Here is a 22943-nt window from a genome sequence, read left to right on the forward strand (position 1 = left end):
ATGAGTCATTGTGTTACTTACTGTAAGTTTATTATTTATACATGTATTCTATTGTATCATTAGTATTGTACTTTTAAATGAAGTGTTACTAACACATTAAATTAGCATTTTTAATTTTGGCCACTATAACTTCCATTGATATTATGTAATCGCTCCTTAAATAAGGTACTTTTAATCAAAAATGTCCAAACATTGGATACTTTGACACTGATGCTTGTCGTCATAGGATTACAGGACTCTGGCAAAGCTACAGACTAACAATTATGGCATTTAATAGTGTCAGTGGTGCTGAAAGATTTGAGTTGAGATTTGGCCTTTTGTAATACTTGTGTACCTAACATTTTTTTCCCTGTAAGAGCATCAGAAATAGCAGGTGTCTGACCCTTTCATTGCAGGGTTTATAGTCCAACCCCACCCTGCTCCTACCCCCCGAAGATGCTGACATGTATCCTCACCTTCATCACATCAGCGAGGGGAGGGCACTGACTCTGTTTTTTACCATAAATTCCTCCGATCTGCCAATACACTCTGAGTGCTTGCTTCCGTCTCTGCTGCTTTGTATTTGGAGCACAGATTGATCTCTCCGGGTCGCATTGATGCAAGACTTTTAATTTCCTAATGGAGAGCCAGTAGAGCAGGGGGTGTGCCTCAGGAGAGTGACGCTGATAGGTCTGTAACCAGAGAGCTTGTGTATATGCATGGTTTATGCATGGTGGCAAAATTGTAAAGTGGTGCAAGGTTGTAGCATGCTGAAGCATAATGTTCTAATATGGAGAATAAAACAGCCTACTTTAGTTTTTTGGGAGACTTTGTTAATCCCATCCCTTGATTAAAGTTTGTTTTTGATGAATGATTTCTTCAAATAGCCAATTATGATTATAGCTGATGAGTGTCCTACTAACTGTTACTGATCTATGCACAAAGCCGCACATCACTTTGCAGATGATTGATGGCTTAATTTAAACTCATTTCTGGAAATGAAAGCGACTAAAGAGAACGCTGTATCATGAAGCTGGCAACGAGCCAAGCCCCTTAAGCAGTTATCAATGCGAAACATGCACTTCCTCGATTTTTCTGTTCTGTCACAACAAATCAGCAGATCAATCAACGCGAGGGGCTATTTGCATAATGCCGGTTATATCAAAGAGATTAAACTTTGGTGGAAGCGAGGAATCAATTTAGATGTCATCTTCCAGGAAGGGTAAGAAAGAAAACATACACGGATGAATTACATCAAAAGCAATTTGATTTTCTGATCGGCCTTCGCTTTTGGTGTGGAAGTGTGAAGATTTTAGAGATGATGCTCGACGGCGCGTGAGGGTTTCAGCTGCCTTATCATATGGCCAGGCACACTTTCATGCTCCCATACAGTGTTGTGAATCTAAAAAAGCATCTGCACTTTATTTCATAACAAATTTAGTCCCATCTGTGATTTTATATATATATATATATATATATATATATATATATATATATATATATAAAAATCACTGTTCCACAGAAAGTTGAGAATAAAAACACAGAGAATAAAAGGGTGTGATTGGTTTTCTTGGGTTTTTTTCATTAGAAATTCTACACAGCTGGAACAAAAATAAAAAGATACATCAACACACCACAGAGGTCACAACAGCGTACCACAAAATATACAGTATACAGTACAGAGAGAGAGAAGTAAAGCACTGAGAATGTCTCATAAAAAAAGAATCCTAAATGAAAGAACAAAAACATTTCTCTCGTCTCTCAGAGCAAGTGGAAAAGCATGGAAAAATGAAAACTCAGTAGTTCCAAAATGAAGAAACCCCTTTCTAAAAAAAGAAAACTTTTATACCACAATATTTTTTTTATAGAAACATTAAAATAAAAAGAACGATGCTCCAAGTTTACAAATCTATCTTCACCTGCCATCACAGGTTTGCTAACAGTCAAAATGGCAAGATCAGTAGACGGACATTTAGAAAATAAAAATTAGCCTTGTGGGGTAGAGATAGTGGTTTGAGGTGACCTTTTTTTTTTTTTTTTTTTAAAAAAAGCAAAATAAAATCAAGGCCATTGGTTCCAGTGTACAACAAAGTAAAAGGGCATGTCAACCCGCTATCAAACCTCTCTGGCCTGCCGACAGTGTAGGAGAGAAGCAGAAAATGCCAGTATTGCGTACCTAAACACGGAAACATTCCTGCTGTGACACATTTCATTTGGTAAAAAAAAAAAAAAAAGGTACATCGAATACTCCAGCAACAACCCCGATCCCCTCCCACACCTCCCCCTTCCTTCCCTTCCCCTGCCTGTATCAAACTAGAGTGAACCTCGTGCCAGTGATTTCTCCTAAGGTGAATGTGTGACTAGAGCACTTGTAGCCCCTGAATGCCTCATTTCGTGGTCGAATGAGAGCACGCAAAGCACAATGCCGATTGTTTTCACCAAGTTCGACCAATCTTACATTAAAGGCTGATGATATTTGGGCTCTATAAGAGGAACCACCGCTGCTGTTTTTTGTGAGAATGGTTTCATCCAGGAGCTGAGGCATGAAAGGATGAGAAAGACTCAAAGAAATGGTGACAGTCACAACGTTCCCAGACCAGCAGCTTAGTAACCACAGGCTCTTTGAACTCCACGTCAAGCACAGCACATCTCCTGCTTGATAGACAGGGTAATCAGTATTTAAATTTACAGAGAAACACAGGAGAACAAAGGGAAACAAGCGAACAACTGATGTTCTAACATAATATACAAGTATGCTGGAAATGGCAAGAACAAATTTATACAACCTAATAGCTTGCTTGTTTTGCTGCCTTTAGCTGGATTAAACAAAAAAAGGCAAGCAATTTAAGGGGAAGAAGCGTTATTAAATGCCCGGGCTGCTTCTAAAGAAAGCTAATTAGGGATATTGAAAAAAAAAAAATAGGTGACCACTCACAGGTGGTTAAAAAAAAAAAAAAAAATTAAAATGCAATTAAACAAATAGCACTTAGACAAACACAAAGCATCTTCTGTCATAGCCAAACAGTGTTCTCAGAGATTAAAATGTTGTGAGCATGAATCATCACTTGTTATTAGTGAGGTGAATAAAACTAAATGGCAGCGTGTGATTATTTTCCCCATATATCCAGCAGAGAACTTTAAGTGCAAGACTCCCAAGATGGAAGAGACATTCAGTGTTACACTTGCATGGCAGACACGCGCTCCAAGAAAACAAGCACAGTGGCTTTAATGGCATTTTGTGTTTCATTTGGGGTAGATAAGAAAAGATTTTGCCACTGTGTTTGGAGAGCGTCGGCCACGCTTCACTGTGCGGCTCTACTCTGCAGAGGAGTCGACTGGAAAAGATGTGATTGGCAGAGAAGATATTAGAATCAGAATAATGTCATCCAGTGGTGTCACATTGTGGTTTTTCACGTATATGTTTTTAAACCTGTGGTAGCATGAATGGATGGAGTCTAATCTTTAAGGTCAACTCTGTCTTTAATTTATGAAAAAAAGGGAAAAGTCCATCCAAAAGGTCTACTCCATGATATAAAACAAGCCAGTGTCAAACATAGTGGGCCTCCCAATGTCTCCCCCCCAAAAAATTGTTTCCATGTTCCACCTCTTGTTGTCCCCTTCAGTCGAATGTAGTAAATAAAAATTAGCCCTGTTGTGTTCATAACTGCTCTCCTCCTTCCCTTCATCCCTCTGTCGGTCACTTTCATTGTCTTGCTTCATCACTGTCAGAGAGAAAGGGAGAAAGGGAGAAAGATTGTGCCATCATTATGGATGAACACATGCTTAGAATGAGGGGATATGTTATATTTATGATGATTTTCTTTTGAAAAGGTTATGTGTACAAACAATTAGCTAACATTGTTGACAGGATATGAATAATTAAAGCTCCTGTCCCCATGGTGTTAACATTACTCACACTACCCAAGATCCCAGTCTGGGCTGCTAACTGCACTGCTAACTAAGCTAAATATCCAACAGCAGCTACAGTTGACAGCAACTGCAACTGCTGCTAACTGTGCAATAGCTACCGTTAGCTTTTTAGCTCAGTTAGCAGTGCAGTTAGCAGTCTGGACTGTGACCTCAGAACACCAGTTGAATGTTATTGTTTGCAGTGCTAGTGGTTTTGGACTGAGGCTGGCTGGGGCTAGCTGGTTAGCATGCTAGCTCCAGCGGATATCACTGCAACACAGTACATAGTGGGTAATAATATCGAAACTGTTGCTTCTTCACATTCTGTTGATCATTTTAATTTCTGAATGTTTTTCAACTTTCTCATCTTACACCTTTAAACAACAAAAATACAGATATTCATTGTTGAAATGTGCCTCAAAGCATCTGAAAAAAATTATTTTCAATAAATAATCATTCTTTGTATTCCCTCATAGCTTATTAAACCATTTACCAAATAGTAATTAGCTATGGTTAGCCGTGGGAGTTAAGTAGCACTAACATTAAAATGAAAGTTGTATGAGTGTATACAATGTGTTTTCCTCCTTTAAACCATGCACTCCTATGAGGCTATGAAATGCAATGGTTTTTGTCCATTATGAGATATAAATGACTACACTATACACTGTATCACTGCCATGTGTTATGTGGCTGGCATTATAAACTTTACATATTATAAACTTGTGTTACTTTATATAATTCTGCTGTAAGATGTTAAAGTCAGGATTTAATTTCAGAATAAAATTAAGTCTGTGGCTGGGCTGCAGCCTCTGAGAAAACGGCAGCTTACAGGGTGATATTTCTTTTAATGACATCTCAGAAAGGGAACATCACTCGATAGCATATGGAGAGGCCGACTTTTACATCTACTCGTTATATCCATTTCAAAAGCAGAGCAGAAAAATGTGTCTGCAATCTCCCTCCTTGCATTCCTGAAATGTCACCCAGTCTGCTTGTCAGTAGTTCCAGAAATCACATAAAACAAGACTCGCTTAAAATGGCTTTTTACGTTGGCGTCAAATGTGCCACTACCGTAAATTTCATGATGAAATGTTTGGCATTGGTGATGACATTTTCAGATGACTCTGTGTAGCTGTCACACTCGTCATTTGGGCTGCGGGGACAGCGTTCTCAAACCTGCTCTCTTTGAACTAAAACTGACTCTAGACGCTCAATCAGTGTGAGTGAAAGCAGCATCAGTTTCCTCAATGTCTGCGTCCAGTTTCTCACCTGTTCTGTGGACGGTCTCTTGTTGAGGAGACCGGCCTCTTCGTTGGCCTTGTCTGTCTTCATCTCCACCACAATGTCGTTGTTCACCTCTCCAGTGGCCCTGTGGAGAGAGTGGGAGGAAAATAAAGATACATGTAAGGGAAGGGAATTACTTACCTTGTATAAATAATGGATCTCAGCATTAGGCATCGGTGATATCCAAAATTGTATATCATGATGTTGAGACAGACTGCACTGGGTGATGGACTCAGAAGATGCCACAAATTTGTAGTGTTGACCTGTTTAGTTAACATCCATTATGTCAAAAAAGACGTGTAGCTGCAGTCAAATCCATTGAATCACCATTTTCTCCCGCTATAAACTTTAGATTTTTGTCAAATTGGCGAGCTAGTGTTCTTAAATGAGTCCTCCATCTTGCCCCCTCTGCCACAATAGTTATGTGTGCATTTTTATTTTCAAAACAAAAGCCAGAAGATGACATAACAGCCGTTTGATATACAATATTGTACAAAGGATCACATATGGTGGCAAATATCGTGATATCCAATAATATCTATAATATTACATAGGGTCAAACCTACTAGATATGACTGTAGCATATCAACTGATGATTTGACACTTTTGACGTAAAGATGAATGCCGGACTTTTGAAGAACTGTTTACTTTTTTCCAAATGAATAAATGGACAGGGAATACTGTAACTCCATGTTATACAATAAAACTGCTGTTGAGTAATAAGGCAACAAACTCCAATGTAATGTAGAGAAAGGTCAGGAAACAGTTAAACAACTATAACAAACTCAGATTTTGAGTTTATCATCATAAATGGATCGAATCATTAACAATCCACAAACAAATTTGATCTTCAGATTTAACATAACTTGTGTAAATTCATGCCATAAGTGCAACTACAATCATGCTGGTACAACTGAGTCAGAAAACTAAATCTTCTATAAAAAATTGAGAAAATCCAGCACATTAACTTGGCATAGAGTAAGGGAGTGGAGCAATCACCAATATTGGCAGCAAGTTAAAGAAAGTAGCTCTGTTATAATCTTACCCTCATACTCACAGAAAATCTTTTTATATTTCTCATCCGAGTGTCTTAATATCTTGGATAGCACACACCTCCACCCACCCAACTTTCGGCTCTGTTGGATTTATTTATACATGTATTTATTGAATCACAGATGCTTTTGTTTCAAGTGGAACAGAATCTCTCTTAATTAAATGTGTCTATTTTGTGAAAGCTGGTATATGCTTAACTTCTTAAATCATCACTGTTTTCTTTGTAGAGCCACTAATGAATCTGCTTCAGAAGAGTTTAACATCTTTTTGAATTAAGGACATCCTCATTAAAAGCACCACAGTGTTTTTAAAAAGATGTAGCTGTTATTGAGTCACATGTAGCCCCCCTTTCCCTTCCTCCCCTCCCGTCTACTCACACTTCCTTCTTGTCCTTCTTGCTGCAGGGCAGCTTGCTCTTCTTGTTCAGGAAGTAGATGGCAGCCACCAGCAGCAGGAGCAGCAGAACGCACACCACCACGGCTATCACCACCCCGCTGGAGCCTCCCTGCTGCTTGTCGGCTACAGCGCCGCAATGGAGGGATACATGGAGGGAGGGATGGTGGGATGGAGGGTTGGTGGGACGGAGGGTGGGAGGAAGACGTGGTTTGGGGGAGTGAAGGATGATCACAGTAGAGGAGGTGGGAGGAAGGTGAGGGGAGTGGGGAGTTTTTGATTTTTGAAGGCGCATCACGAGGGGTGTAGAGGAGTATGAGGTGTTTTGATTTGTGGGTTAAAAGAGAGGGAGGTGGGGGGTGAAGATAATTTCATGTAGGGGATTCAGGTAGGAGAAGGGAGGATGGTGGGAGAGAGGGAGGGTGGAGACGGGTGGGGTCCAGGTGAAGACAATGGATGGATGGATGGGTGGGTGGAGAGGGGAAGGAGCGGGGAGTGGGATGTGGGGTTAGCCTAACTTTTGAATGCAATGACTGAAAAGTGATGGGACCCAAAAACCGGGCCTGTATACTCACAGGTAATACTAGACAGCCGACCAACACTGAACATACTCACCCATCCACCTCCACTTGTATTACTACACTTGTGAGGACATACTAGGCACTACAAAAATCTACATTAACTATGACATTACTATACATTGAAGTGTTTTGATGACTATTATGAATACTTGTTCAGGATGTCCCTTAAAGGAATAGTTCAACATTTTGGATTTCTTGCTGACAATTAGATGATAAACATAAATATAAATCTGTGGCCAGGAGCAGTTAGCTTAGCATAGGGACTTGAATCAGGTGGCAACAGCTAGCCCCTCTCTGTCCAAAGGCAAAGAAACCTCTGAGCCTCATAACCTTGTTGAATTGTGTTTGCCTAATAGTTTTAAAGGGGATTGTGTGGTGGACTATTTCTTGGCGGGGTGCAGTGACTTCCTGCAAATGTCAAACTATTCCTTTAAAACTGTACCTCAGGCACCGTTCTGGGGAAACAGCATTTCTAAATCAACACACATGGTGTATTTATCTCTTGGTGACCGCAGTGACAGCACTCGTGCTTCTATTGGGGGTTCCCCTGACCTCAACATGAGTCACATTAGCTGCAAAAAACTCTAAAAAATATGCAAATTTGAACAGAACTGTGATAAGAGGCTGTTGTCATAGGTAAACTTTTAAGTTCTGAGGTGTTCTTTTATACAGAATAATGGACAAGAGGGAGGAAAGTTTGTTGGCTCCACGCTGTCCATTATTCTCTTGGATCAAAACACCTGACAAATTTCGAACAAAAATGTGTTTTGTTGATTATGAAACAGAATGTAGGTCAACCGATTAGGGTTGCATGAATTTTTGTAGTTTTACTAAATCATTTGGCCAAGATAATTCATGGATTATTTGAGAAAATAATATATTGATTAATCGAAAGACTTCCAGTTGTGATGGATAGTTCCTAAGAAAGGTTCCTAACAAGAATGTAAAATCTATCTTCCTTCTTTAAATTAAGTCCTCTCAACTACAATAATACAAGTACAGATACACAAACACATTAGCTCTTGTAAACACGAATACATTAACCTGTGTGTGCACACAGACATCAATACACGCACAGTGACTTACAGCTCTAGACGAAACGCCATACACAAGTCAAGAGGGGTTAGCGATACAGACCTGACTTAAGCACAGGGTTTCCAGAGAGCAGCACTTTGAGAGAAAGAGAGTTTCTCAGTCCCGTAGCATAGCAAAGCAACAAGCCACAGCACAAACATCACCAAGAGCATACCGCACACAGAAGCTAAGGTTAGAAGGTCCTACACACAGCACCCCGGCGAGTGGAAAACGGCGAAGAGGAAGAGGCGAGAAACAAGAAAGGCAAGTCGGAAAGAAGAGGTGACCAAAAAGGAGACACAGTGAAGAAACACGGAGAGGAAAGGAAGGGATAGAATAGAATAGAATCCTTTATTGTCCCCAAGGGGCCACAAAAAAGTTGTAGTAGCATCCATAAAATATAGGACAGACATCATACAAATGTGACAAGAGAAGAAGAATAACAATATACAATATCCACAGTGTTCGGTAGCAAGAGGGCAAATATACAAGATTACAGTACAGCAGAGGGAGTTGTGTGTATGTGTGTGTGTGTGTGTGTTATGTGTGTGTGTTGAGATGGAGGGGCTGGGGTGAGAGGAGATGGGTGGAGGGGGGATTTCTAAATTACAGGGTCTGTACAACAAAGAGTCCTGAGAGAAGAAGGGAGGAGAGGAGGAGGAGAAGGGAGAAGGCTCTACCTCTGTCGGCTGAATTTTCATTTGCTGGAATTGCTGCAAGAGAGGAAGCCAAAAAAAAGAAGCAAGGTTTTAGTTGGCGGGCTGTGGCGCCACTAAAAAGAGCAAAAGAATCGTGGATTCAGCCTTAATGTGTAAACTGGCTGCAAGGAAACCTATGTGGCAACTTCCTGCATAAGCGTAAGAAGTCACAGTTGCATCACAAGCCTCAGCCATATCTTTTGAAAGTTGACAGTCTTATACTTGGATAAAAAAGTACATATACTTTGCTAGAAATCACTTTAGTACAACTGAGAGTCAGCCATACAAATGGTACTTGAATCATAGTCTGAAAATATCTGATGATTGCCATGTACTGAAATATAAGTAAATGGCTGATCTGATTTCCAATAAGAAAATTAAAAGAAATCAGAAAATACACTTCTTTGGCTCTGATGCAGCATAATATCTGCAAAGTAACTAGTAACTAAAGTTGCCAAATAAACGTAGTGACGCAAATGCACAGTATTTGCCTCCAAAAATGTAGTGGACTTCAAGTATCAAGTAGCAGAATATTTAAGTACTCAAGGAAATACCTCAAAATTGTACTTCTGTACATTACTTGAGTAAATGTACTTAGTTATATTCCAACACTGGGCAAATGATATACTGTACTTTACTGCAAGAAATGCTAAGTTGAATGTATATCTACTGAGGCGTGCATTCAGAAATGTTTGTGTTTCAGAGTTAGCAGTATTAGGTTTAGCAGTTAGCAGTTAGCTGTTAGAAAGCAGTTAATCAGTGAAGAGATATCCAGTTATTAGCTAACCTAGCTAATGCATAATTTATTTTTCAGTTTTGGTAATTTGACATAAAAGCTTACTTAGAAACTTTCCATTGTGTATTGTAGGTTTGCCGACTTAGCTACACCTTACAGTTACTGGTTGTATACTAATGGCAACTAATCTCTACATAAGAAATAGTTTGTCTATGTAAAGATGGAGTGCTGCCATTTTGCGCCGGTGGCATCATTTAGAGCAAGAGCCCACTGAGATGTTTTGGCTTTACTTTATCACTTTTGTCAGAGCGTTCATGTCGTCCGTCTTTACATATGTTCACTGTGTGAAACCCTTTTTAATTCACTGAAGGGTAAATCTCCGCCTCATGAACACTTTATGTTATAACTAGGCTGAGTTTGATCTTAAGAGCTGGCGCAGCACTCCAGTTTTTTTTGGAACTCTGAAATCAAACTTCCATGAACAGATTTGGCAAAAACAGCTTCACCCATTTCCAGCACAACCTGCTGCATCGAACAACATTTTTAAGGTTCCTTACAAAAACACACCTCTCTATCACATCCAAACATCAAAAGACTGCAGCGAAGAAAAACATGAAGGAGAAGGAGGACGGGAGATAAAGACCCATCGTTGTTGCCCTCCTCTCGTGACACTGACCTCTTTTGATGGCTACATTGAAGGTCTTGCTATCTGTTCCGTGCTCGTTGGAGACCTCGCAGATCACTCCGTCCTTCATGACCTCGGCTGTAGCTTGCAGGGTCACAGTGGCAACCACCTTGTTAGCTTCCAGTGATATAGACTGGCAGGAACAATGGAGGGAGGACGACAAAGAGACATAACATGAATTTTGACATATTTCTTGCCTATATTTGTGGTGTATTTTTAATAACTGCACTCACTAATGAGTGTGGGCCCTTTCATTTTGCGTTACCTAGTGATGCTTTATTTCACATTTCCTCACATGATTCTCATTTACACACCAAGATTTCCCCCTCACAGTTGTCTTTCATGCAAGTTTCGATATCTCTCATCTTTGATCCTACATATCACTATTAGCTCATGAAATCATCCAGTTTTTCAGAAGGTTCATCAAAGTTTTAGCTCATTTTCTCACTTTCTTACTATTTTTTTCACCGAATATTTCAATTATGAGGCTGCGTTCCCCCTGTAAGTTTCTGTAGAGCTTCTTCATATGGGATTTTCTTTTCAACTGTATCAGATCAATATTAAATATTAAAATAAGATTTTACTTGCCACAGCTCTGCAAGCTGTTTCTCTCCCTCTCCCTCTTCGATTGCTTTTGAAGTTTAACATCAGCCCACTACGATGAAGATCTTACGACGCCTCAAACTTCACATATAGACCCAAATGAAAATGCTACTCGTGATAGTTCTGTTTGAACACAACTTCACCTGTTTTTTTTTTTTTTTAATAGTTTTATTTGTACAGGATCCTCCCATCCTTTACAGGCAAGTAGCAATTACAGTCTGTATATATCTTGTTTCCTGTTAATTGTACACTAGGACAGGAAATTGTTCAGGTTAATTGTATGCTGAATTTTTTTTTCTCTTATCTCTGCCTGCCTTCGCTGTGTTCACACATTCATACCTCTTTTCCTGAGGGCTTCCAGATGACCTGAGGGGCAGGAGAGCCGTAGGCAGAGCACTTCAGAGTCACCGACTCTCCTTCCTTCCCCACTTCTCCGGCAACAGGGGTCTCGATCATCGGCTTTCCTGGAGCAAGAGCCAGAAAGCCAGTAAATATGGGGAAGCGTTGTTATAAACAAAACAGCAAAAGCTGAAACATTTGGATGCAAACACATACTGTAAATCGTTTGGGCATGTTCAGTTCAGTTCAAGGTCAATAATTATCATCATCAAAGTCATCTTGTGATATAAAAACATCAAACACATTGATTTAAGTTTGTTGAACATTGATTAAAATTAATTCCACTTTTCATTTCAAGCCAGCCAAATAGATAACAATAGTCCTCTAGTGTCCCCTGTGTATGATTCAGTGGCATCGAGCACAGAAGTCTCAGGATGCAACCAACTGACCACCCCTCGCTCCAGCCTCCCCAACAGTGGCTGTTCTAAGTGCTAAGATCATGAAAAGGCCCTCTTTTGTTGTGTTTCACAGTTGACATGTGGTTAATTCTACTGAAATCTGTTGTACAGTGCACAGTTTGATCCCATACTTGAACTAAATCCAAGGGCACAGCAGGAAGCCACACCTCGTTTCTCTTGCATCTTTGACCTAAAAGACCTCCTTCCTCTGGCTAAAACAATACCCTGCACAAACCTAATGCTGACCATTGTTCCCTATTCCCTGTGTTACTGCCACGGAACCAGGTTATATGGATTACGCAGTAGAGACTCGTGTGACTGGTTGAATTATGTGCATGTAAATATGACAATAAAACTGCTGATGTGATTGAGATCTTTACTTAAGTCTTGTTAAAACATATTTTGATGGGCTGTGAATGTGTCTGTGTGTTTGTGCATCCCATCTTTTCTTGTGCACATCTCTGTGAGTGTGTTACCTTTGACGGTGAGGCTGACACTAGCCTGGGCAGTCAGTCCTGGCACAGACGGCACAGCTCCAACACACATGTACTCTCCAGCCTTATCATAGGAGACATCTTGTATTGACAGCGTGCCATCCTGAGAGAGCACCTCAGAGCCCTAGAGGAACACACACACAGACGCAGAAATAAACCCGACTGGACTCACGCTATGAGTACTCAGTTCTTTCTCTTTATTCTCTCTGTGAGAATGTGAAGGGAGAACAGCATCGTGAATATATATTTTGAGGGCACGCAGCTACGCTGGGAAAGCAGAGGAGGAACCTTCACACACGCTGTTCCAAAGCGCGGTGATAACAGATCAAAGTCAGTCCTCCATGATGAACCTGTCTCATGCAATTCCTCTCAACTTCTTCTCATAGGAATCCTTCTTATGAAGAACAAACACGTCTCTACCCGGAAAAACCAGCAAGTCAGTGAGTTTCTATCACACCCAGGAGACACAACAATAGATACACAGGCTACAACAACAGGCCTGACAGTGGAGGAACAGTGTGTACATCACAAGTGGAGGAGAAGAGAAGAATACCAACAACACCACTGCTACCACGCCAGTGTCGAGATATAGAGAGTTAACACATCATCTTTTCTGTGGTATATTTACCTGAAATATTTTGTGCATTTATGCTGTTTGACACAGAAAAGAGACACAGAAAAGGAGTGCTTTTAGTCGCTTATGTTTTCCCTTCAACTCAATACACACAGAGCACGCCTACATTTTAAATCTGAAGAAGTAATACTGAAAGCACTGACCTTGCACCTCTCTCATACAAGTCCAAATTATTTTAAGCCAACTGAACAATTCTTAGAACTGACAATAAATTCTGTAAGAGGTCATTATTATACCAAACAAGACTGACAGTGTACAATGTGTATTTGCTGTTGCTTTTGGAACACAAGCGTCCGCTCCCCAGTTGCTGCAATTGGACACAACACAATGCAGCTTGTGTAGCAGAACCACAACTGTCTTTCAAGGGAGCACTGCCTCCGATCCAAAGGCTCCAGTGTTGTATAACAGCTGCATGCTAACCACCGTTGTGTGTCACATTATTACATTTCGTCTCGTCTAATTAGGGAAAATGGTGTTGTTAAAGACCAGTATCACAAAAATGACCAAATATGGAGTGATTCATTTGTATTTGACATCGAGCAAGTGCTGTTATCGTGTAAGAATGATGAGGCCTGCATTTAAAAAAATAAAAAACTGTTATCTAGGAATGCTCATGAGGAGCTCTGCGGAGAGAACTTTTCCATGAAAAGAGGGAGGGAGGCAGGGAAGATTGAAAAAGCGATGAAGCGCACCTTTTTCCATTGGACAGTGTGCACAGCAGAGGCCTTGGTCTTGCACTGCCATTCCACCTTGTCTCCGAGCATGACGACTTGAGGTTCGACAGGAATCACGCTCACGGGGTCGATGTCTGATGGAGAGAAAATGTAAAGTGACAGGGAGAGAGGGAGGAGGACACAATGAAACCTGGAGATGTCTCATTGCTTAAACAACCATGTAATAAGGCTGTTAAAACAGCTGTACTAAGCAGAATATTTAATTTTCTTTTTTAAGTACAAGGCGTATGCACTTACTCTGAAGTTAAACCCATTTAGAAGTCCAAGTTAAGCCTATTCCATGCTATTTCTAGACTATCTCCGCTTAATGTGTGCGATAAGATCAAATTAGGGAGCGTAGTTGGGATAACATTAACGTAACGGATGAACTGTGAAAAACTGAATTGGATATCAGCCTTCTGAGAGGATTCCATTAAAGCTCATTCCGTCCTAACCCTTTTTTAATCCTATGATTTACTGATGAAAAGAACGGCCTGCTGCGAAGGTGAAACTGCACAAACAGGAGGTGAATTGTTCTTTATGCGCGTTTGCTTAGCTCTTTGGTGCAGGGTGTGTGTCCTCGGCTCACTCACAGTTGACGACGAGGGAGATAGTTCCACTCAGATCAGCATCCAGGTTATCGAAATCTGTGGCCGTGCACTTGTACACACCGGCATCTGAACGCTTGACGGACTTCAGGACCAGCATACCACCCACACCGCTGACGGCTTTATCCTGAGGGAGGAGGCACGTGCATGTTGTGGATTTTTTAATACATAGTTGGGACACATCGGAGCATAAGCAAAGAAACAACTAAAAATGATGCTTGCTTATATCCGCATCAAACACCCACGCACATCTTTAGTGAAGTCGAACTCAGGTTGAGGGTTCCCATCGGTCTCACACTTCATGGTGACGGTGTCGCCCTCTTTGACGGGATCGGTGTTGACAAGGGTAAAGGTCGCTTTCTCAGAGGGATCTGGATGGACAAAAACAGGCATGGGACAGGTGAAAATTCCTCCTTTGGATACATTTACACTTCTAGGTTGCATGTCATCAATCAGGGATGTGCAACACATTCCAGGAGTGATGTTTTACTTCCCCAGTACCTCCCTCCTTCATCCTGAGCTGAATGTTAAAATTCTACTGTGGTTGCATTTAACTGTAAGTATAGCAGAAGGACAGATATGCCACCAATGACGGGTTCAGCAAGATAGTACAAGCTGTTTGTTGACAGTGTTTCATTTGACATATATGTTTTTTCTTGAAATGATAAAGTCTAAAGAGAATAAAAAAGTAAAAGAAGATGGAGGACAGGGAGATGCTTACAGATAAAGTGTCGCTAAATTGATTTATTTTCCAGGATAAATAAAGACTTTTTCAAGAGGCTGCCAGCTCCATGAATTTCAGTCTCCAAAACTCTGGTGGGGACTAAAAACATTAAACATGGATCCTGGATGGATGCCATGAAATTTAATACAAACTTTAATGGTCCAGAGGAAACATCTCAGTAACGTTGGCGACTTGCTTACTTTATCCCTTTATGACATGTTTGGCTTTTTTTAAGTGAGCTATCCAGTGCTTTGGTTTATGCTTTAATCTGGCTCATCCTTACTCTGGTAACTTGATAACCAAGCACTTAGCTCGCAATGCTAAAAAAGGGTGTAAAGAACCTGAAGCGATGCTATCTAACCACTGGAAATTGGACATTTTAGGAAATACGCTTATTTTGTTTCTCACCCAGAGGTGGATGAGAAAATCGATACCACTCCCATGTTGTCCCGCAAATATAAGGCTACAGCCAGGATAGCTTAGCTTAGCTTAGTTTAGCTTAGTTTAGCTTAGCTTAGCTTAGCTTAGCTTAGCGTGGATTACCAGAAAAAACAGGAGGAACCAGCTAGCTTGGCTCTGTCTGACGAGAGCAAAATAAACCAAAAGCTCATACTCTCATCCCTCCATGACACTCACAGTTGAGGTTGATGTTGATGGTGTTGGACTTCTTCTGTTTGTTCTGGTCTCCTGGCATGCTGTACTCCACGGTGCACTGGAACTCAGAGTCCTTGTCCGCCTTGGTGGGCTTCATAAACAGGGTACTCTTGACAGTGTAGAGACCAGAGGACTCCTTCACCAGTGAGGGGACCATGTGGGTATCTGGAAGATAGAAAACGCAACTGTTATCCTCTGCTTTGTTCAGTGAAAGATGCTGGACTGTATTTTTTCTGTTCGTGAAATTCTGCCGCTCACACACCCTCTCTCTTGTCCTTGATCTCAGGGAGGGGCTGGCCATCTTTAAACCAGATAATTCTTGGCTGGGGATGTCCGTTCTTTGTCACACAGGTCCCAATCTGGTGGGATGAACAACAAAGGAAGCCGACTGAATTTTTTATGCCTTAAAAATATGCGAAAATATGCACTAACTCGAAGGATGCACACACAATTTAAGACTCTGCACACACACACCTCAGAGCTGGTAGGCGCTCCCACAGAAATGGCCTGACTTGATGGCCTTGTGAGTTCTGGCTTCTCTGGAGCAACTGAAGCAGGAAAAAAGGATGGGAGAAATCATTATTCTATCATTATGATTTGCTGCAAGGAAAACCTTTAACATGGATACAAGCACACACAGACACACAAAACCCAACGCACTCCCACTTCCTTAGATGCAGCCCAAACCACAAAACCTGCTGACCTTCTTAATTAAGTTGAGCAGTAAATATCCTGCTTTATATTATTCCACCATGACCTGGTTCACATGAGCTGATAAGGGTCAAATAACCCATAAAAAAAAAAAGAAAACACACTCCCCCCTCTCTGGCTCACACACACGCAGCACCACAGGTGTGAGCGTTCCCTGTTGTATCTCTGCTTTATACCATAGCTCACTTGTTCGCATGCAAGGTCATCTTATCTGCGCCTGCAGCTGTCGAACTGCTTATAAAAATAAACAGTAGATGGGTCTCTCTGTCTCGCTCGATCAGCTCGTTGTTTTTAGTGTTGTTTTTTTTTTTTTTTTTTACACTGCTCTCAAAACTTAAGCATTTTTATAGCTGTTCCCTTTTCACGCACAGGAAGCCACACGTTATGCACACACAGTGATTTAGACGTTAACATTCAAAAGCTGGTGTCTGCACCCACTAAAAAATGAAATTAGAGTACATGTCATACATGTCAGAAGACGTCTGCAACACAGTAGCCCATATAGGCGTTTTTGAATATGCCATCAGCACTGTGGTTTCTTCACATTCTTCTGATAATGTTAGTTCATTGTTTAATGTTTTAAAATACAATTCTGGCTATGTTTTACAAGTTGCCCGTTTTAAAGAATTAAGATGGCACAAGACACCAAGCAGGATTGTTTGATTATTCTCTTCTAGTGTGTTTTTTGCGGCGCACACACATACTTGGCTGTAGCTAGCTGTAGCTAGCTCAGATAGCCAAGGAGCAATGGGCCTTACTAGCTGACTGGTAAAAGAGGGTGCAGTACTATTTTTCTGTTTAGTAAGGACAGTTATTGTAAAAATGTTTCCTTTTTGAGACTTATTTTGCTTACTTAGCTTTTGGATGAATTAGCGAACTAGTGCCTTGAGGTACAAAGTGGTATAAGGAGACATGGCTGGCCAAGGTGAGCTGGTTAGCATGCTAACTTCAGCAGACATCTCTGCAAGACAGTACATGTGTACGCCAAAACTGTTGTGTCTTCATATACTGTTGATGATGTTAGCTCCATTTTTATTGTTTTCTAATCAAATTGTGGCTGTATTTTAAAAATGGCCTCTTTAAAATTCTTAACAAGGCACATAACACACAAGTAAGAACATTTTTTTATTCTCTTCTAGTGTGGTTTTCCTCAGCACACATACTGTTTACCCTCTGCTGTAGGCCTCCAGAGAGACAGATACCAGGCTATCACTGCTGCAGCTCACCCACAGGAGACCTCATAACTCAGTCCTATTAACTGGAGGCAGGACAGACACACTATAATTCATCCATCAATGAGTCAAGTGTTCAAATGTTGGGAAAGAATAATTGCTGGTTTGTGAGACAGCCTGTTTTCTTACAACTTCGGGCATTAAGTGCATCTTAAAAGGCTTTTGTCAAATAGCACTGCATGGAGGTTTTGTCTCCCTCTGACTGGCCCCATTCACAATTAATGGCTTATTTTATGAGATTGCTTTAAACCTCAGTGCCCTAAAGTGCATAAATGTTAATGAATAACTTGTAAGCTCTGTATGCAGTAACTAAAGAAAAGGATCGATTTGTCATCCCTCCACATTTTTCCCTCTTTAGAGTGATAGATCAGTCAAATCCAAAATGCAAATGAATGATATTCATTTCGGTTAGGCCACTGAATGCTAAAAGTATGATTGATGTCTCCTCAGAAGGGGACAAGGACAGCAGACAGCATCAAGGGTCAGCCCCCGGCGCCTTGGTGATAAATCTGTCCCGTTATTAAGGTGAGATATATGAGACATGACAGGTGTGATTGAACTATTCATCAATTGTGTCAAGAGTGATTAGATTGTGGTTAATTGACCTCCGGGGAACTTATCAGAAGAAAGTGGTAACCCCAGGCATTGGTAAAGTCCAACAAATAATGAAATATTTGTGAGTTTGCTCAATTCTTGACAGATATAGACAGTTGTGACAAATCACGGTACTATATATCTATAAAGCGGTTTGTCATTGAGCTGCTTTGAGTGTGCGAGATGCAATCAGCAAAACAAATTACATGCATTAGGTGCAATTAAGCTGCTTCTAAATGAAAGTATGCATGAACTCCCACGCAGATTTCATTAAAGCCGTAAGCATTTAGTGGCAGTGAGACAAAACAAGTCATAAAGTCCTCACATCAACAACTGATGAGAAAGTGGGGCGGAGGGGTCTCTTTAAAACATTACATGACATTATACAAAAGGCCAAAGGGCGATGGCCAACTCACAGAAGACTTTGAGCGAAGTGGAGGCCTCCCCGACGCCGGCAGGTCCAGCATTGGCTTGGCAGAAGAAGCTGAGCTCATCAGACGGTTGGACCGAGGTGATGGTCAAAGTGAAGTCCTCTCCGATAGTGGCCCGGCCAGTCAGAGGGGTGCCGTCATCGGTTTTTCCGTCATCGCCCTCGGAGCGGAAAGCAACGCGCTTCCTGGTTTCCTGCTCCTCCTGGATGGATTGATGAACAGAAAGAGAGTTAAAAAGGACCAAGACAGAAAAATAAGTAATAGACAGTTGTGTCTAAAAATAGAACATTTTAAAGTGCAATCCTTATATAATGTGTTCTTAATAACTTGCATTGACAAACTCTGCATGGCAAAAATGTTTTTTCCATCCAAAAATGTTTAAATACTCTATAATAATATTTCAAAATTACTTACAATGTACCATTCAACAACAGTGGTGCTTGACGATGTTGAGACAGTGTATTTGCAGGGCAGTTTGGCAGTCTCTCCTTTTAACACCTCCACTTTGGGAGCCGCCTCCACAACCACAGTTCCGCTACAGACTGTAGAGAGGAACACACAGAGACAGAAGAATATGATTAAATACTCAAGGATAGGAAGTTAGCTGAACTACTGTTGGCGATGAGTCAACATCACTGTATCACTGTGAGAAGCTACTTTAGGTAATAGATATGGCTGAGTGTCAAGACAAACATTATGAAAAAGCACAATAACTACAACTGTTAGCAAAACAAGAAGAGCATACAAACTATATGGATCAATTGTAAGAAATGAACTGTGCTGCAGGTCTTTTGGATCTATCCTAACTGCGGTAAATCCAAACACTACAAGCAAATACTAGTGTCTGTGTACCCTTAAAGGTGCAGTAAAAGCTGCTAAGGGACCCCAGGGGGGGAGCTTGATGGCCCTCGTCACTGTCACCATTCCCTATTCAACAGAGACATTAGGATGCACGCAGTGTCCCAGATATCAATAGCTGAGTACTCGCTAGGGCACGGGTTGAACACCAAACTGGTTCCTGTGGGGAAAGAGAACATTATAGCTCTCTGTATATCTAGCTATGGAGAAACATAGTGACAAAGAGATTGCATTACAGGGAGGAGAGGCAGGAAAAGAGGGAGGGTAAGGATAGAGGGCTGGAGGAAGGGAAGGAGCTCCATTTCCTCTAATGAAGTCACTGCAGCACATACATTGTCATAAATCTTATGGTACAGTAACACTGAAGACCAGCTGCAAACAAAAGACGTATAGACCATATAGTTCATGTGTACACTCTGGCAGGCGTGTACGAAACACTGCTGCTCGCCAAGCCAAAGATAAAAGTGGTGCCTCTTTATCTTAAAGTCCTTGTAATAAGTATAAGTTAATCTGCAGGAAGGCCCTTATAAATCCTTACAAGATGCTTGTAATATGATTACATGTTAAGACAATAAGTGTTAATCTCAAAGCATCATTTACATATTGTCAGATCATAAAACATTTAGAAGCACTTAACAAACACATATTAACACTTAGAGCTATTTGTTTGTTCTCACTTTAGATGCAGTGTCTGTAAAACCAAAACATAGTTAGCTGTTAACAAGTGTGTAATTAACTGTTAATAAAAGCACAATAAAGAATGTATTAATACTCATAAAGCAACAAAAAAGCCAAGTTAAGGTTTACAATGTAATAGGCGAGTTAAACTTAATTTGGGTGTTTGTAATAATATGATACAAAACTCATAACCCATCTTTTATTAATGCCTTAGAAACAACGGGGGGCAGCACATCATCAGAGTTACTACTAACCGCTGCTAGCATTAGTTACCGTTAGCTAGTTAGCTAGGTTAACCATGCAGCTAGCACTCTTTTTGGCTAACTGTTCCCCAGACTGGGACGCAACAGAAGAGCGCTGTTGTTGTTTACTATCGGAACAAAACAGCTAGGGGCTAGCTACTTAGCATGCTAACTCCAGACACAGTACAAAGAAGTCATCATGTTTAAACTGTTACTTCTTCACATTCTGTTGATAATTTTTGTCCATTCAAAAAAGTCCATTATAAATATGTTAATTGTGCTATCACTAACACTTACATGTTATGTTAATAAGCATCAAATAAGGTGTTTTAAGGGCTTTATTACCTATAAACCCACTCTTATTACAGGGACACATATAAAGCATTATCACTTAAATTGATCGATATGCCAGGAAGAAAATTCAAGGCCATGGAGAGATGTTCACTCTCAGAGGTAGTGCACTTTGGCAGAAATTAAGTATAACTACAAAATGTTTTGATGGAGTACATAATGGATACACCAGGGGAAACAGCAGCAAATAGCCACTCAACAACATTCCCAAAAATGTTTCTGTACTGCAAACATTAAGCGAAGCGACCGTTAAAAATAACCAAAGATCTACACTCAAATTACTATTCATATTTTGGATGTACTGTATATTTTGCTAATGAACAACCCTGGGCCCCACACTCTGTCTGATAGCATAAATTAATCATGTCAAACAAATTCTACATTTAAATAATTTATTTGTTGTGCGAAACTGCCAAGAGTGGGGAGGACAGACTTCTGGGAATCATAGTTGTTTGACAGGCAAGTTTTAATAACAAGGGCAGAGCGATGCAGACAGGGAAGATGAAAGAGTGTTTGCTCGAGAAAATGTGTAAAGAGAGATGAGAGGGGCTGAGGGATGACCGCCTTGTTATCTCTCTACTGTGAGGAGGGAAAAAGACGAGCGATGGATGGGAGGGGAAAAAAGAAGAAGGGCAGAGAGCACATATAGAGGAGATAATAGGCTGAACTGTCAAATACACACTTTCAGCTCAGTGCCGTGTGTGTGTGTGTGTGTGTTTACGAGACACATTCCGCCGGGGTCAGATGCTGTGATTCACTGTGACCCGCAAAAGACAAGGAGGTCAGGGGTCAGTCAAGCGTTGACATTTGATGAAAAGATCTCATGTGTCTCTCCTCTGTTGTGTTCTTTCACTTCCTCTTGATTTACTCTTTCACTTCCCTCACCTCTATTTTTATCCCGCCTCTCGATTTCTTCCTCATGCTCTTCCCTGTTCTCTTTCCAGTATCCCTCTCGCTCTCTCTCCCTCTTGCTAAATATTTTCTTCTATTAGCTCGGTAGCTCTCGGGTGTAACAACATTAACTTTACAAACCGAGCCTTGTGTTTCGAATTTGTTAGAGGGATGTGGCCCCAAAGAAAATCCTCCTCTGTTGCTGCGCCAACACAAACAGCGAAGCCAGCAGAGCAAACGTACAAGAATGTAGCTAGTAAACGAAGCAGCACTCAGGGTTTAAGAGTCCCGTTAAGTGGCGTATGGGAAAAATACACACTCACATAAATACCACAGTAAATCAAGTGACTTTCTGGCACATGCCGAGGGAACCTAAGTCTGAACCCAGTTACAGAAGTAACTTGTTTTTATTCTTAAATCACACAAGAACACGAAGCTCCAGTTGAAGGCTGGAGAATGTTTGTAAGAAATCATAGCTGAGAGACACTATGTGCAATGACCGTGTTAACACCGACCTTAGCTGTACTTTTAGCAAATGTTGCAAAAAGTGAAGTTGCTGAATCAGCTTTTACAGTTTGAGCATGCTAGCGCGTTGATGCTAGAATTTTGTTCTTTAAGCACCAACGGACAGCCACAACAGTGCCACTTAGCATGTTTGTAGCATCTTGGAAACTGAAATATTGTCTTCACAAAGAGTTTATGTTTTAGACCGTTTAGACGTTGCAGCAGTGTGGACTGACCCATCACAACTCGACTAAAGCCGGCTGATGGTGTAATCAGCAAAATAATTTACCCATATACAGGTTTTCAGAAAGTTGCAGACTGGCAAAATCTTGTGGCGAATGTGTGGTCTGATTAAAACGCACCCAAACATTCACCCAGGAGACCGCTGTTCCTGTCCTGTGTGAGACCAAATGTCACCACTGACTTCCCGCTCACGTAATAAAACTCTTAACTCAACCCTAACACATGTAAGGGACCTATAACAGCCACCCTAAACTTGACCAAGCAGTTTTGGTACCTAAACTTACCCGACTCTGCAAGGACAGCCACATGATAACAAAGGTCTGGAATCCCTGTTGTACTTTTTAGTCTTTCTAGGAGTCACTGGCATGCAACCTATTCAGCCGTTCGGTCTGAGGTCATGTTGGAGAACGTCATCGTATGTCAGGTGAGCTGATGCTGAGCGCTCAAGTCACACTGCTGATCACAGTCACTTCCTGTGGAAACACAGTAACAGCTGTGTGCTGTTCTTGTGTCATATGCCACATTTTTCCATCACTGACAATAATTTTGCCAGACATAATAGAATATGATAAAAATAGCTAATTAGAGA

At 40.9% G+C, this 22943-nt stretch overlaps 1 protein-coding gene across 4 annotated transcripts in view; it reads right to left on the bottom strand.

Moving 5' to 3' along the window:
* Positions 1–1529: 1529 nt before the first annotated feature.
* The window catches only part of bcam (basal cell adhesion molecule (Lutheran blood group)), a 53050-nt gene continuing 31636 nt past the window's right edge, over positions 1530–22943 (bottom strand). The window contains exons 2-16 of one of the 4 annotated variants that reach the window (XM_037075696.1): positions 19002–19129; positions 18573–18789; positions 16094–16167; positions 15882–15978; positions 15602–15784; positions 14491–14612; positions 14227–14368; positions 13613–13728; positions 12269–12410; positions 11335–11459; positions 10384–10525; positions 8954–8986; positions 6603–6744; positions 5158–5257; positions 1530–3701 (exon numbers count right to left, since the gene is read on the bottom strand). In XM_037075696.1, coding sequence (XP_036931591.1) covers positions 3699–3701; positions 5158–5257; positions 6603–6744; positions 8954–8986; positions 10384–10525; positions 11335–11459; positions 12269–12410; positions 13613–13728; positions 14227–14368; positions 14491–14612; positions 15602–15784; positions 15882–15978; positions 16094–16167; positions 18573–18789; positions 19002–19129 — 1766 coding nt within the window. In that variant the 3' untranslated portion in view covers positions 1530–3698. Of the gene's footprint in view, positions 3702–5157; positions 5258–6602; positions 6745–6768; positions 8477–8953; positions 8987–10383; positions 10526–11334; positions 11460–12268; positions 12411–13612; positions 13729–14226; positions 14369–14490; positions 14613–15601; positions 15785–15881; positions 15979–16093; positions 16168–18572; positions 18790–19001; positions 19130–22943 lie in introns of those variants that run through there. The other 3 variants (XM_037075697.1, XM_037075699.1, XM_037075698.1) reach the window with 3 other exon arrangements.

Source organism: Acanthopagrus latus, chromosome 17 (genome assembly GCF_904848185.1).
Source record: "Acanthopagrus latus isolate v.2019 chromosome 17, fAcaLat1.1, whole genome shotgun sequence".
Lineage (NCBI taxonomy): Eukaryota > Metazoa > Chordata > Actinopteri > Spariformes > Sparidae > Acanthopagrus > Acanthopagrus latus.